Source organism: Poeciliopsis prolifica, unplaced genomic scaffold, assembly GCF_027474105.1.
Source record: "Poeciliopsis prolifica strain line A6 unplaced genomic scaffold, Auburn_PproV2 SCAFFOLD012, whole genome shotgun sequence".
Taxonomy (NCBI): domain Eukaryota; kingdom Metazoa; phylum Chordata; class Actinopteri; order Cyprinodontiformes; family Poeciliidae; genus Poeciliopsis; species Poeciliopsis prolifica.
The window spans coordinates 13,525,048-13,542,063 of NW_026562387.1; the positions used below are offsets into that span (position 1 = coordinate 13,525,048).

The 17,016-nt window shown below is 38.7% G+C and overlaps 1 protein-coding gene across 4 annotated transcripts in view; it reads right to left on the reverse strand.

The window, feature by feature from the left end:
- Positions 1-17,016, reverse strand: part of cacnb2a (calcium channel, voltage-dependent, beta 2a) — a 60,294-nt gene that overhangs the window by 35,347 nt on the left and 7,931 nt on the right. Inside the window, exon 1 of one of the 4 annotated variants that reach the window (XM_055037603.1) lies at positions 13,138-13,353. The exons of 2 other annotated variants lie outside the window; for them this stretch is intronic. In XM_055037603.1, the coding sequence (XP_054893578.1) occupies positions 13,138-13,185 (48 nt within the window). In that variant the 5' untranslated portion in view covers positions 13,186-13,353. Of the gene's footprint in view, positions 1-6,143; positions 6,500-13,137; positions 13,354-17,016 lie in introns of those variants that run through there. One more of the 4 variants, XM_055037604.1, reaches the window with a different exon arrangement.

The window sequence follows — 17,016 nt, forward strand, 5'->3', positions numbered from 1 at the left end:
CACTGGTCCATCAACACTTTCAAACTTAAAAAAAAACATTCATGCTTTTTCACTATGGGAGGAAACCGGAGAAACTAGAAACAACCCAAACATACACGCCACAGGTTGAACTGCTGGTCCTAACAACTGCTCTGCAGTCGATCAGACATTGACTGTCATGTCATAAAGTGTCAATGTCAATGTGCTTGATTAACAAAAATCTAACATATATTACAGACATCCAAGGATTAGTTTCTATAGAAAAAAAACCTAAATCTAAAGCATAATTAAGATCAGAGTTGCATGGACCATGCTAGGCTTTATATGGCTGTGATTGTAGCCCACTGAAAACCCCAGTCGACAGCCAGCGTCAGACTGACATTACAGCACATGCCAGGACGCCTGGGCCTTGGGACCATCTCTAATTACAGATGAGAAAAGAAAGTAAAGAAGGTAAAAAGAGGCAAAGAAAGATGAGATGGAAAATACTGTGGCAAGCAAAATAAACAGAAGCAGAGCGTGAGATGGAAGCCGCATCTGCTGCATCTTCTGTTTTCACCCGGAGCATTTAAAGAGTCTGAAGGCTGTTTCTTCCTTTCCACCACCGGGCATCCCACTACCGCATACAGCAGAGCTAAGAGCAGCTCTAAAGCTGGTCACTCCTCACAGAAATCAGCCTACCACTCAGATATTGCACCCTGAAATGCAAACCAAGAGCTTTCCAAAAGAATGCAAAACAAAACTGAAAACTTGGCACAATCTTACCCTTTCCAAAAAGTGTCTTGTCCGCGGAGACAAAGGAAGCAAGTCAAGCAGGTCAACGGGAATGAAAATCATGAGCTCAGAGGTAGGACCACTTGATGACTTATGAAGTGCTGACATGTAAAATGGTGTGCTACGTCTAGCGCTGCTTGTGGTGCTAACTGAGTCACTTCACGCTCGCTGAGCACATCAACACATCGGCTGTTCCACATGGACTCATTGGAAAAATCACTGGCAAACTAGAATTGCTGTGACCAATGCAGTCACGCATGGGATCAGGACAAGTGGAGAGGGCTGCGGGTCTACAACAGTTTCATAAAACAAAAACAGAATAACTGAGGAAACAGGACAGAGATAACTCAATAAAATGTACAGACTGATGGAGCGTGAATTAATGCAATAAACTTAAAGGAGAAATTGTGTTGCCCTAATTTAATTTCCTGACAATCACTCCAGTCTTTTCATCAACTTTCTGAACATGGCTTTAGTTAAAGAATTAAAATGTCAGAAAACTCCTGTGGGGTGGCTGAACTTTATTATGGTTAATCAGATTCAAAAAGCTAATGGCAGATGTGAACTCAAAAAAGTGACTGCTGAAACTTAATCAAAGGGTTCTTCGATCAAGTACTAGTATTCAGAGTCTACATACTTACCCGACCAGGTTACAGCAGCTTTTTTCATTTTTCTCTTGTATAAGATTCATGTCGCATTAAAAGTCAAAAATAATCTCTCAATTTCTAAGTCACAAAAACTTGAAATGTTCACAAAGCCGCTCATTTTGCAGCCAGGTTTGAACAGTCATGCCTAACACTGTCCATTTGTGTCCGTTTCTGTTTCTTTTGGACGCAACAAAAGCAACACCACAGTCCAGCTGTCTGAGGAGCTTAGTAACATCCATTCTTCTCCGTCTTTACAATCAGGAGGACAAAATTCAATTCGCTCAAAAGCACACCATAAGAGGTGACTGTTGCATCCAGCTGATCCCCCAACTTTCGTAATGATCGCTTCTTGAAAGAGATTTAAATACTCAGCAGACGTTCAGCATATCAAGGGTTAAGAACAGAAGAAAGCTTGAAATGAACATACAAATATACTTTTGTACATCGAGGGTGTGTTTAAAACACATTTCTGAGGTAAAAGGTGGGATTTAGTTGGAAATTTACTTTCATTAATTTACAGGGGATAAAATGATTTCTGATGTATTTCAGGGTCTAGAACATTGTCTTTATAGAGTAAATCCTTTTAGGAAACTAGGTTTTAAAACTGAAAAAATGTGCAGAAGACTTTGTATGACAAGGCCTTCCAATGCATACACCAGTATTCTAGAAAGGAGGGGAAAAAAAGCTGAAACATTCTCTGAATGATTCAACAGAGGGTTTAGCTGCATGATCCTGTTTTTCTGCTGGACCTGAGTTACTCATCTACAAAACAGAAAGATGATCCTGCAGATTGTCTTTCACCAACAGCAATCTGCAGAAAGAAGACAGCAACGAACCAGGCAAAAAGTCCACTAAGAGTAGGTTCTGTGGAACAGACCTTATCCATTAACTATCTTAATCGTGATGCACAAACATCAGCACAGATGCCACAATAAAAGAATGGGAACTCTCATTGAGACAGAAGGTGCAGTGAATAATCAAGGGATAAATCCTGTATACAGAAGCAAGCTGTAGATTCACATAGAAATGACGTTTGTTTTTACCTTTTTCTTCTTTGACATGCTTGCTCTCCCACAACGAGCAGAACACCTGTGCCGTCTTTCCGCTCTGCAGTGACTGTCATGAATTATGCAAACCCTGTTTTTTTTCCCCCTGTTCAGAGTACCAGGACCCAGGGATGCAAACATCTGACGCCTGGCACTATTAAAACAAAAAAACTGTTGTTCTCAGTCAGACCAGATAATGGTGACTACTCCTCTGCCTGCCAAGTAGCTCTTAAATAAACACAATTGGTTTTCCAGCTGTAGATGAAACCTACTGCAGAGGAGGTGAGCTGTCAGCATATTGAAGACCTCTTCTAATGGTGTGTTTCAAGTCAGTGTAGAGTGAAGTCGACTGAAAAGTCTCAACAGAGGCAGATCACACACTGACATGGACTCAAGTTGACACACAACCAAGTGTTTAAGCTCTGTGGTGTCATGGTTAGCCCTCTGGTGTTTTTCTTTATCTGGCTTGGCATTAAGCTTTAATTTGATAGCGTGACATCTGTTACACGGGCCACTCAACCTTCAGACACAATCTAAATCAGCATGAGAAAAAAAAACAACACCCTGCAAACGCCTTAAAACTCCCAACCGCACTCAGCAGTTAGCAGTAATGTCCAGTCACAGTGTCACCATGACGCTGAGCGGCTTGGACTTCTGCTGTAAAACATGTGACCTCCTGCAGCTGTGCATCCGTGGTCAGACAGACAGGCAGGCAGGCAGGCAGTAACAGCACCATCTGGAGTTCTAATCCGCCTGGCACGGCCCACCCCGGTGATTATAAACGTGGTCCTCTGAGTCATTAGGCTTATTGGACAGACAAGTAGATGCACTGGATGGGCGGGTTGCAGAACGGTAGATGCTGGACCCAAAACGTTTTAATCGAGAGAAGGAAAAAAATGGTAATGCAAGGTGACATGTGAGGGGAAAAAAAAAGTTTTGCTTACTTAAAAATGAATTTGTATTTTAGGTAAGATTGATGGAGCAGAATTACTTAAATGTGTACTTAAATTTTTTCCACTGGTTGCAAAAGTTTGATAACTCAGAGCATGTAGTTACTTTCATCTAGATGAACAACAGTAGAACAGAGAAGGATTGGAAAGACCAGTAAGAAAGGTTTATTTTTATTTTTATACTTTATGTAACTTATCAAAACTCCTTTATAATGTGGAACTTATGATTTCTTGAAGAACAGGTTTTTAAATGATTTTGTCTTGCATTAAAATCTTAGAGCCTTTAGACTGGTGCAGAGGTTCACCCTAAAAGAGAGCAACACTAGACATAGAGTCAGAGTTATAATGCAATGGCTTAGATCAGATAAATGTATGAGAATATCCTATTCAAAGTCCAAACCTACAACCATTTCATAATCTGTGGGAAGACTTGAAAATTGTTGCTAACATATGCTTAATGCAGTTAGACTGAGGTTGAGTTAATGTGCAAGTAAGCATGGGCAAAAGAAATTATCACTAAATATGTGAAACATCTCAACTTACCCTGCTAGAACTAGCAACTATAAATCAGAATCCTGCTCGATAGTCTAACACATAAACTTTTTCATTTAAAAGGCTGTCTAAAATTTGCTCCGTCTCTCAAAAGCCAGCCTATATGCACAATTTGGAGGTTTGTGCTTTTGTCCTTATGTGGGACACCTTTTCCAAGACATTTTTCAATCTGTGAGGGAAAGAGAGTTTGATCACATTATTGATCAGCTAGCAAAGCATTTACCACATTCCCCATAGAACTGGTTACTGGTCCAAATCATTCATTTCAGGAGTTCAAATCACTTCCAAGACCATACTTAGAGAAAATGCTGCATGTAGGCCTGCAGGCTGCATTGACAAATATTTGTCAAAGAAGTGGTTGTTTGCAGGAGCTCAGTGAAATCCAACATAGTACTGAGTTAAGATGCCACCTGTGTACAGTCATGAGTTTTCCTCCCAACTCCATAGTCATCTGTTTATTTTATGACAACATGAATGTGACTGGGAATGAAAGCAACTCAGGAACTTGGTGGTACTTGTGGTGCAGAGGTCAGCAGTTGTCTGCAGAAAACAAGCTCTTTGTGTTCAGATCAGCCTGAAAAACAGGGTGTACAGAACTTCATTAAACATGTTTTTATGACCGAGCAGCTGCATCCAAATCTTACACCAAGTGCAAACCAAACTGCCAGATAAACAGTTGTAAAGAATGGCACCATGGGAAAGTTTCATGCTCCCAACTTTATGTGTACAGCCGTCTCTTCCAACATCAATGTCTGATGTGAAATATAACACTTTGTGCATTAAATCTGCATGAGTTTGCCCTTGTGGATTGAATTATTGAAATAATAATATATATATTTTTAAAAAATCACTGGAAAGTTCATTTCCAGTAATGTTTCTCTTGGTAAGCAACATTTTTTGGTCTCTAGTCATAACAATGATAGACATTTGTGTAAAAAAGTTGCCACTATTTGCTTGCATCAGGTTCAAAGTTTAAATCCCGAAACGAGGTCTTTCTGCACAAAACGTGTATGTTCTCCTGGTGTATCTGTGGGTTCTCTCCGGGTACTCCGATTTTCTCCCACAGACTGTCGGTGAGGCAGGGTGTGAAGGAGAGGGTAGCTGTCCCACACCAAGAATATGTTTTATTAGGTTAACAACCTCAACTTTCCAGCTCTGTCTGTGCAGGAGTATTTAGGCTCAGAGTGAGGACACAAAAAGCAGCAGTATGACATATGTGCCATATGGATAGGTTGGGGGAAAGTGGAGCAGTGTTTCCCTCCGGAGAAAAACACATAAGTACATCTCTATGCACATGTCCATGTGTATACTGTGCTGCACAAAAATGACAATTCAAACATCTTATTAATGGAAAGTGCATAAGATGAAGTTAAATTAGACTTTAAGCATGAATATAATCTTGGTATGTTTTTATGTTATCACCAAGTCTGCTGACTTTCCGTTGTTATGCAATTTAATTTGGTTTGTATTGACGTTACACTAGCGTGGGTAAATCTGTTGACTCTTCGTTAATTACAATAAATAAAAAGCAAGAGGTAGCACATCTTTTTTATAAATAATCAGTAAATGTGTCAAGAAAATCATACAGGAAGTGCATCCAATCGTACACCCTAACTCCATCCTATATTTCCTGCCACTTCTCCCCCACTTCCAAGTAGTCGATTTCATCCCCAGCAAAGCCACTCTCATTATAATCTCCCCTGATCCATCTGCACTGGCAGGGAATCAGATATCAAACACGCACATGTAAAAAAAAAAAAAAAAACAACCTGACTTATAAAAAAAAAAAAGATGCTGATGTATCTGCTGTAATTATTCATGTTTTCACCAAACATGTAAAGCTGGAGCTTGTTTTCTAAATGATCTTGACAATATAACTTGTTTTTTGTAAAATAGGCAGTTTTAGCAGCCTTAATGATGAGATTTCATAAAGTGGACGTGTAGTAACTTGTAGTTATATAATAACTAAATCTTTAAGCCCCTTTTTGGGACAGCTAAAAGGTTCCAAAGCATTAGAAATCAAGAATAATGCATGGCAGAAATACAATGCATCTCATCAGTTCCAATGTACAATGCTACATATTGTGATTTTCAGCAGCTCTGGAGGAAAAAATAAAAAAATAAAAAATAAATAAAAATAAAATCACTCAGACTAAAATCAAAAGGATAAAATTATACAAAGATTCACCACTTACCCATGAGACATTTTTATTCTTGTTTTGTTTGATCATGGCAACAAGTGCAGGCTGGTGGGGTTGGGAGAGGAGCCCAGGTCCTCAGCAGATATCAGCCCAACAACCTTTTTCCTGGGCGTGCCTGAACGGGTTCAAAGGTTGATGGCCCGGGGGTAAGTCAAGCTCAGCCATGGGTCACTTTCTATCCTGCAAACCCACAAGGCAACCGTGTCCTCTCTTACTGAATACTACATCTGACAAGTCTCCAGTCCCACTACATGGACTAATAAGAAAGTTCACAGACTTCTTCAGGCTCCTTGACGAGGCAAAAAGCCAAAACTGGGTAAAAATGTTTCGTATCTCCTTCTGATGCCAGTGCTATGTGACCTGATGGACTGGTTATGAATTTAAGCTTACTATTATGAAGCATCCCTTCAGTTTTAACCCCGCCCTCCAGAGCCACAGCACGTGGCCAATCGCAGAGCAGATTGCCGTGGCCAGCTCCCGAGGGTGAGCTTATAGAAGTATTAGGATGAAGACAGTGACTCTCTGGAGGAGAGAACAAAGCTTTCCATTGTCAAGTACACAAAACAGATATCAGTGAGCAAATAAACAAGCAACAGACAAAAAAAAAAAAAAAAATCAAATTGGAGTTGCTTAATCTACTGTAGTTTCCTTTTCCACTCATTACCGTCCGGTATTTTCTGCCCTTTCTCTCCCAGGGGCGCATTTTGTCACCTGACTACTATGTGTTGTCATGGTGCCCTTTTGCTAAGAGACAGATACCGGGACAGATATTAAGAAAAAGGCTAGGCAGCTCTGCCTTTGATGTATTTTATAATAGCCTTTATTATATTAAATCCTCTCTTTTATGAACCACAAGGAATAAATGAGACTTTGATCTCAACCCCTCTGGATTCCTGCTTCCCTCACTTTTGTTACAGCTTCCCCTGTAACTTACACTAAAAGAGCTACATAGTTTGATTGTAAAAGCTAAATTTAGCTGGAATTGATTAGCATCTGCAAAAATGTTTAATGCCCTACGCAACAAAGCAACATCTATCTGGAGTTAATGTATTTTATTTTGAATCAGTTTTAATGTATATTTGATGCAACGTTACCTGCAAAAAAAGGACTTCATCAAGATATTAATGAAGTCAATATCTTGATATTGACTTGATATTGAGGTCATGCCATTGCTCTTATAAAGGCCGAGTGGCAGAAAGAAAAATAATAACAGTTGTGGATTGTTCAAGCTGCAAACTTAAATTAATAAATAGGAAAGAACCAGCTAAATTACTAATTTGTTTGGCAAATGTAAATCCAGGATTAAAAATATGAATTTGATAATCCACTTTCTAGCTGCAGTTTTTTGGGCGTGAAAACAAATTTTCAAAACATTGGTGAATTTCAGACAGGACGGACTGTTTATTCACTCTCTTTTATGAACGTTTTTTAAAATTTTGTGCAACTCTAATGCCTTTATTAACTTATTTAGTTTGCTGTAGTCTGCAACAATGAAGTCATTTTGTAGTTGATCCAATTTTCTCACACATCTGAGCTGCAGATTCCAAATCTTTTCCTGAATATGATATCACATAGGAGAAAATGCGCCGCAGGTTATGTTGTGTATGTTGTATTTGAACCAACACAACATAGCAAATGTCAGAAATTAATAATGAGATATTTATCAATGTTGTGTACTCAAATTTGATCTGTTTTTAAACACAAACAAGTGCATGCTCTCGAGTAATGTGTGTATACAGACTGAACATGAGTTATTAGTGCTGAGGCATTTAGTGGACGATATTTTCCTCCCATTTTCCAGCAGTTGAGCTATAGTTCACCAAGGAGCAAAAGAGGACAACTGACCACTTCCAGTCGCTAGCTAATTGATGCATCTCTAATCAGCTTTGTGGATGCATCTAACTTCTTGTACATTGGGGAGTAAAATGATCTCTCTCTCATCGCACTATGTAGGAGATAAGGTAACATTCATTTTTTACAAAAAATCTCTCATTCAACAGTGCTCAGATAAGCCTTGTGGCCTTTGCAGTGGATTATAAGATGAAGATTATGTTGGTGCTTAAAATTTGAACAGAGAATTGCTTGTCAAAAACAAAATGTCTGCTTCTTCTTGCCTGAAATATGCCGATATATCTCTGATAAAGCATTCCAGTACATCCAAGTCCCCAGGCTTTTAATTGCCTTCATGCTTGGCTCTGACAGTTTTACTGCCATTGAAACAAAGTATGAATATGTGTCAGGAAACTCAATTTCAGTCCATAGTTTTGGTTTTATTGGACAAATATTCCTCGACATGTTGCAAGGACCTCTGGAAGACATTTTGAATGTTTTGTCAGTCATGGGAGAATGCTTGGGTGTAGTACACATTACTGACATTACTTTACACCCCAATAATTACCTTAACACAACTAATGACTGCAAGACTGAGTACATGTGGCTAATAATATGGTAATGTGTTAATTACCTAGTCAATAAAGTTAGAACAAAGAAAGGACATTTAGCTTTTGAAAAAGGAACAACTCTTATCCAATTAAAAGTCATGTTTAATGTCGCAGTTTGTGTGTAAAAATATTACCTAAATGAGGATGAAACACAGTTCATTAAAGTCAGAAAAGACTAAAAATAGTAAGCAAAAATCCCCCAAAAATATCTCAGTTAATCAAGGCCAAGCACAGCTCGTGATCCATGTCTGTCTATCTAATTAATTTTATAGCATGCATATTAGCCAGCAAACCCCCTCCGGTGCACAGGGTTGTCTTTTTCTCAATGTTGTTAATTGGCCTCAACAAACATCTGCTCCTGTTTCCAGTGATGCTCAGTTTGGGCATCCTTGCCAGAGGTGTGAGCTCTAATAGTCTAAAGTCAGCAAAACTACACGCTTTTACACAGATTTCATCATGTTGGAAGATTAAAGCCAGCGAATTTGGCAGCAGTTACTTAAGACCGAAAATGAAATGGAAAAAAAAATAAAATAGGAATGAGAGTAGCTGTGTTTGTATTTTTTTAAATAAAGCATAAATTAGTCTTTATACAAAAAGGGGAGGGGAAAAAAAACAAGCAAACACCACAGTTTAACAAACACCAGAGGACATACTGAGACATTCCCCTCTAAAGACATGTGTAGTGTTGTTATATAATGTGACGACACCTAAAGATGGAATTTCTAAGCAGGCTGTGCCAGAAACTACAAGCCTCACAAAAAAGATGACAGCACTCCAGCCCTCAGAGCAGCTGCTTTTCTCTGACAGCTGCAAACATAGTACATTATGGGAGGCAGACACACATGGCAAATTGCTGTATATGTAGCAACATATCACATGCAGTTACCATTGCTCTACATTTTGCAATTTGTCTCACAAAAAATTACAAATTCCTCCATAGTCCATTGTTCTGTCTCTTACTTCAGTTCATCTAGGTTTATAGCATGTTAAAGTTACTAACGTTAATTCTCAGCTGGTACAGGTGGGTGTTAATTGTAGACATGGGTCAATCATCTATTTGGTTAAAGGCCAAACCAGTGGGCTAAAAGTGACATAACCATTCTCACTCATAAAATAATGTTTGTCAGGATAAACTTGACAAACATTTCTTTGTAGAAAATGGAGGAAAATATGAAAGAAACAAAGAGAGCAACATCTTTTACCACACTGTTATAGAAATTGCATATTAATTAGATTAAACTCTAATACGCAGTTAAAATGAACTATATAAAACATCTTTAAAAAACATTCATAATCATTAGAATGCTTTGAATCAATTTTAATATACATTTAGAAAAATGTAAGGCTTTCCAGACATTATTTCACTTTTTCCAGACCAGTGAACTGTATAAAACTCAGACAGTCGTAACTGCAGCACCATAAGTCTGTACGCAAGATCTCGTTGACATCAGTGTTTCCAGGCTGGAATCGAGCTATACGCTGCGAATACCTCCACAGATATATATATAACACTTTCCATTCCGATGACGAGATACATTATGCAATGGCAATGAAAAAAAAAAAAATCTGAGACATTCCTGAGGGGCCTTTGTGACCAATTAGTCGCTCGGTTTCCAGAAATTTCTACATGCTCTGGAAAAGTGAAAGAACGTGTAGCTGCTGCCAAGGAAACCCTGATGCAGTAAACTCTGTGCTGGCTGGACTCACCTCACTGGGCGTGCTTCCCAGTGGCAGAAAAAAAATAGGAATTCCAGCATATACACTTTTACCACGAAAGCTCAACTAAAAAAAAAAAAAAACAGTCTGGGGAAGAATTACACTAGTCTGCGTTATAACTCATGTTAGCTTTCCACGTTGTGTCAGAAAGCGTTATATTAGGGATTGTGTTAAATGAGCTGATAGAGACTAAAGCATTGTCTCACGATGAAGTCGATGGTTCATGCCATCTCTTGCCTATTAATGTCAGTGATGACCATGATTAAGGCGAGGGTGCATTTAAAAAAAAAAAAAAACGCAAAACAATCACAGGACTCTGAGACCGACTGCTGGATCCAATTAATCTGAGTGGATTTTGCTGAGATCTCATCCTGATTTGAGTTTCTGCTGCTTCATGGTAAGCAGGAGAACCTCGAATACAAATTGGGGAACGAAGCAGGCCTGCTGTCTTCAATTAGCTGACTTTCCATGAGGAGTGTCTGGGATTGGCTACCGAGTCTTTTAGACAGATTCCCATCCGGCCAGGTCTCTGTGCTCCACATTCCATCCAGAGCTGAATTGTGTTCTGCCCCATTTCAGATGTAAAACAGCGGTTTGGTGCCCCATATTGGATACGTGAGAAGGGTGTCATAGACTGAGAGCTGTGCCACAGCAGCTGGAGTCCTCTGAAGTTCAGCCACGCAGTTCCCCCAGCCAACAGTCCAGCTCATTATATTAATTTCTTCATGGTTCTTTTCTGCCCAGTCATCAAACAAACACATGCTGGTAGAGACCCTCAACCACAGCAAATGATTGTTTTCATGCAAACCCCTTAGTCATGCACTTTAAAATTCTTTAGTAGTGTTTCAAGATATTGTCAAGCAACAATCCACTCATCTGTTAAATTAAAGCTTGCTCAGTCGTACAGTAAACTTTGGTCACATAAACCCAAGCGAAGTGACCAAACTGTAGGACTCTGAATAGAGTTTGTCATTATTTTCTTTTGAAACATCTCAGACTGGGTTAGAGGAGAAGTACACCCAAGATAAAAAATTAGAAGACACTGTTGAAGTGCTGACAAAAGAAAGAGAGTACAAGAAACCACTACTACTAGAGAAAAATAAAACTATGATTATGCTATTTAAAATACAGTATCAAGGAGATATGTCAGGGAATTCAAACTTGGGAACATTTAAGTCTTCCAAAAGGACAATGACCCTAATCAGACAGCCAAATTAGATTCAAAATGGCTTGAAGACAATAAATCAATGTTTTGGAATGGCTATCAAGTCCTGAATCCATAGAGAGTTTGTGGGGCATCCCACAAACCTGACCCTGCCATACCAGAATTATCAGAAGTGGACAGAAATTCTTGAAAAAACAAGTTGTTAATAAGCTTGTGGAAGAATATCCAAAACATTTGACCCAAATCATACATTTTAAGATGTGATTCGAGGGACTATCTCAACTTCATTTCTCATCTGGTTTCAAGTGTTTATAGCATGAATTTTGTTAACTTTAATGCTACTTGCAAGACAGAAATAAGTGATCAGTCCTGATAAATACAAAAATCTCCATCCTCGCTGTTTATCCTGAACTGGACAAGAAGTCACATTTATATTAACATCTGCAGTGCATCAAAGACTGTATGCAAAGAATGTAATTATTAGTAATTTAATTGATTAAAACAGATTACATGTTCATAGTAAAAACACTGAACAGCAGTAATAGCACCATTACATTTAAAGCCTTTTTAAAGTCTATTATGCCTTTCCAACACTTCAAACCCCAAAGCCAGGTGTAGGATAAAACTGAACAAAACACCACAATTAAAAACCAAGTATGAATCCATGTGAGCTTTGTTATCCCAGTTTAATCCTGTTTTATGTGACGGGAACACAGTGTACCTATACTCAAAGAACTACTGTCTCCAATGTTGAAATGACTCATGTGAGGCAATATGTTAAGAAAACTCAGCGTTATTAAAATGTAATCATTGTCTCATTAATGTTAGGACATTATGTCTGTGTAGAATAGTTTTGTTAATGCCTTTGCACTGTGCACACTTGCTTTCAAGCGAGTATAAGTTAAAAAGCATAACGACGACATCTAGTGGTGAACTCAACCAGTGTGAATAATTCTCTGCAGTCAAAAATCATTGGGTGAAAAGCATCTACCGCTTCAATTTAGAGAACAGAAGCAGAAAATATCGCTTTCCACAAAGAGTACAAGTTAAAGCACTTAGAGAATCTATTCAAATGATGAAAGACTGATTTAAGCACATAAATCTCTATGGAATGACTGTTTGGAATAAATTGCCAAATAACATTTCTAATTTTAGAGACCAGCAAACAAACAATAATAAACCAGCAGTGGCCAATAAAGACAAAGTGTCAGCTGAGCTTGTCTCTGTAATAATTAAACATGAAGCCATTGTGTTCAAACATGTCACTATCTCAGTTCTCCGTGCAAAGCCTAGAATAAATACAGAATAAAACATTTATGATGTCTGGCTGGGTGCTCCAAACTTTCAGCATCCAGTAAGTGGAGAAAAAAAAAAAAAAAACAAGATACTTGACTAAATGATGCAGCATTTTGGACAGAATACAATCTAAAAATCGCAGAGCAATCACTAAATCAAGAAGGAAAGCGGGTGCTTTGAAGCATGTTCTCCAATAAATTATTCACACAGTAAACCTCATGTTTGCTGAGTGAAACATGAGGTTTCAAATTAGACTGTAAATTGAAAAACAGATTATTAATTTGCACAGGCTGTCCACTTTTGCCTTCATCGTGTTTTTAATCTTTCCTCGCTCCCCAGTGACAAATCAGGATCAGAGCATCAAACTCACATATGGAAGCTCTGCTCTCCGGCGATGACCCAGCCCACAGCACGGCATGAAGGGGACCAGGGAGGGGAGGAATGGGCGGCCGTCTCACAGACTCCCCATCAGGCAGAGGCGTTTGCGACACTCAGCCTAGATCCATGCGTGCAGACTTGATCCACAGCATTGCGGACCACCAAAACACATACAAATGCCAAGGACACACACTGCAGGAGTGAGACAACAGAGCACAGGACTGTCCTACTCACCGATCCCCCCACCCACTCCCCCCCTAGTTCGGATGATTCAGAAAGTCAGATTGTGATCCTCCCCTGCCGACCCATCTCCAGACTGTTGCGGCAGGACTCCCACCGTCCACCAGCGAGATGCACGCCTAAACAGTTTATCCCAGGCCAGAATCTGTCCACGCTCCAGCACATCTTTTGTGCTGCCAAATCCTCTGCAGCGCTGCTGTGCTGTGGCAGTCACAGGCTGGCACGCTGTTTTAGCTGCAAGTAGATTTTGACCCACTCACTGCACACAAGTTTCTTCTCAGCAGCAAGGGGGATGGAGGTGGAGTTCTAAGTGTCCTGGACAGACCAATGTACGAGTCACTATGCCTCTCTGGTTCACAACTCTGCTCTTACTTTAAAAGCTTTATACACATACAGATGCGCACATACACACACTGGCTTTGTGAAGTTACTTTTTTATCCTGGATAGTGCCTCGGTTCTCATTTGCAATGCAACAGCTTTCATGCATTCAGGTGTGGATGATGGGGGCAGACTGAGACAAGACATGGTGGCTTAAAAGGGTGGGCTCTGCCTTGATGTTATAAAGAAGCAGAAGAGAACAGAGCCGCAGCCCGTCGATGCTTATGCACCAGAGGGAAGTCATTTGCACACTTCAGTTGTAACTGTAGCAGCACTGTTGACGTGGATTGTTTTAATCACGCACACTCTTGTCTTTCCCCCCAAATGAAAGACTTTCTATTGGATAGTTGGTGATAGACAAAAATCATTCATTCTTTCCTTGTTTCAGGGCTTGAAGACATACAGTGCTCTGCTAAAGTATTCCTACCCCCTTGAAACTGATCCCATTTGCCACACCGCAACAAATTTCAATTTTAGGAGACTTATCTTCATATACTTTCAATAACATGCATCTTTCATGAGATGCTAAATCTTTTCATAAATAAATCATCTCATAAATTTGAATCAGAAGCTAGTCTTAAATTAGCTTTGATCATGAGCAGAACAGCAACCAAGTCTCTTTTCGAACAAAAAAATTTAATTCACCTTCCAGCAGAAATAGCTTCATATTTTTTAGAGGTGGCTGCCATATTAATATATATTAATATGGCATATTAATAAATTCTGGTGTTACTGCAACTGCTCTTTCATAAACATACAGTAAATAATTAATAATCACTCAGAGCATGAAAGCTGGAAAAGAATATTTGAATAATTATTTTGCATTTTCTTATACTATAATAAAATTTAAGTCGAAGTGGCTAAAATTGGTATTGGCAAGTCAAGGTGTTTTGCAAAATTCTGATTGGTTCATCCTACTCCAACTACTAATTAGAAATAAATAGTAAACGCTCTTGAAATAACATTTAGGCAGATATGGTAAATTAATTATAAGCAGAAAAAAAGAAGAGTTAAAATTTTATCTTAGTCTGATAACAGTTAGTACACTTGATCATAGACATGTTAGTTGTTTTGGTGATGATCTCTATTCTCTGTGCCATCACACAAGCTGGTGTTCAGTGTAAAGATGTAGCTGGAGAGCAGGATTTTTAAACTAATCTAAAGTTCAAGCAACAATCTCCATTCAGACAAGAATAAATGGCTTTCTAATAAGAATGCGGCACCCAGTTAGGGCCAGCAGGTGGCATTGCCTTATAAACTGGAACTTAAAAAAGACAAGCGATCAAAATTCAGAGCACAGCCACTGAAAATGTTCAGCTGGGAGCGCTGTTGGCCTTTGCAGCATGAAGGTCCTGGATTCTAAACCTGGACAAGAGCCTTTTCTTCCTGTTCATGAATGGATTATCTCTGGGTACTCCAGTTTTTGCAGCTGGAATTTGAAGGGATGTCAAAATAATCTCTTTTAATCAAATACATTGTTTGATGTGAATATATGTTTCCAGGTGCATTAAAAAAAGGTAAACTAAAAATGTTTTGTTGTCTCTAGTACAAAACAAAAATGAGTGAATTAGACTGGGATGTGGTTGATTCATTTGAGCTCAGTTTTCTCATTAATAATATAGCTTGTGTTTTTTGCCAAAGAAAATAAAATCAAGCAAAATAATTTTCTCTCTCTCTTGCATTTCTTTTTTTATGAGGAATTCTGCTCCGACATCAGTGAACAAAACGCACACTGTCAGTTGTGACAGTTCATGCTCATCCATGACAGTATATCAGTATCTATGTATTTCCCCAGGCCTGACGAACACTGAATCTAACAGAAACCTGGCAACATCGTTCATCAGGGCCAAAGCTTCCTGCAGCCAATATTTCATGGGCTGACATGTGTCTGCTGTGATGAAAAGGCGTCATTATAAGCAGACCTTACAGTGAGAGGGGAACACTATCAGTTAACCTGTCAGAGCCTGTCACTGTTAAGACATAATCATCACTCAGCAAGTGGTGCCAATAAAAATTCTGGAGAGCAACATCACAGAAAAAAAGCTTTTATGTTAATCACAATTTGCTTCTTTTTTTTTTTTTTTTAGAGCTTAAAGGATGCATTTACTCCTGCTTTCATAATTACGTACAATAAACAAACTCAATGTAATCATGGTAGTAATAAAACAGTTAAGATGTGTTTATTTCTCTCTGTACAATCATGACAGCATCAATTAATCACTCAGGCAGCGCAAGCAGGTTTTTAAAACATGGGAACAAGTTATTTAAATTACTCCATTTTCTGATTAAAAGCACCAAATTGACGTAATTAAACATGCGTGTTATGGATCAGTGTGAGAGGTTCTCGCTTTTCTATGCATGACACGTTTTTCATGAACTTTGTTTTTCCTAGCAGCTTGATTGAAATGTTTTGATAATATGTAATAGCCCACATTTGTTTAGTACTTCAATACGATTGGTCATTCACCCGATATGTACTCCAGGTAGAGAGCTACAAGGTAGTTACTCTGGGGTAGTTACTCTGGGGCAGACTGACAGAAGGGAGGATACCATTGAACTGCCCACCACCAGCAGGCAGGGAAGGTGAAGTGCATTGCACAAGGACACAACAGTGGAGTTACTGGTTTGAACCAGCAACTCCACTGTTTTCTATGACACTACATGAATGGCAGAACACTGGCAAATTACAAAAATCTTGTTAATTGTCTGTTTCTGAACAACTTGATCTTACTAGATTTCTCATTTTGATGGAGATTTTGACAAGTTAAAGACTGAACCCTCAAAAAAACAAAAAGAAAACATTGTTAAAAACAAAATATGAAACTTTCCAAGCCATACAGTGCTTGGAAAGTCTATTTACAGTTTCATAGTAAATAGACAGTAGTAAATAGACATTCCCTCGAGGTTGATTTAGCTTTTAAGGAAACATAGCAAGTTCCAACAAGACCTTCAGCAAGTTAAACTTCAAAGAGTGCCATTTCTTTTCCTCCCAACATCTATTATACTGAGTAGATTAGGCAAATTAAGCTCAGTTAAGCACGTCCCAAGCCCTTAAAAATTCTTCATAAAGTGCAAAAGCTGCCTCAATGATCTAACAGCAGTCTACAAACTTTATACAAAGCACAACAAAGTTGCTCATTACACATTTCAAACAAGTTTTGAGTGCCTTATAAAAGGACTACTTTGAAAAAAAAACAAATCAAAAATCTTTTAGTAACCCATTGTGTTTCCAATAGATTTCTCTCACGCTCA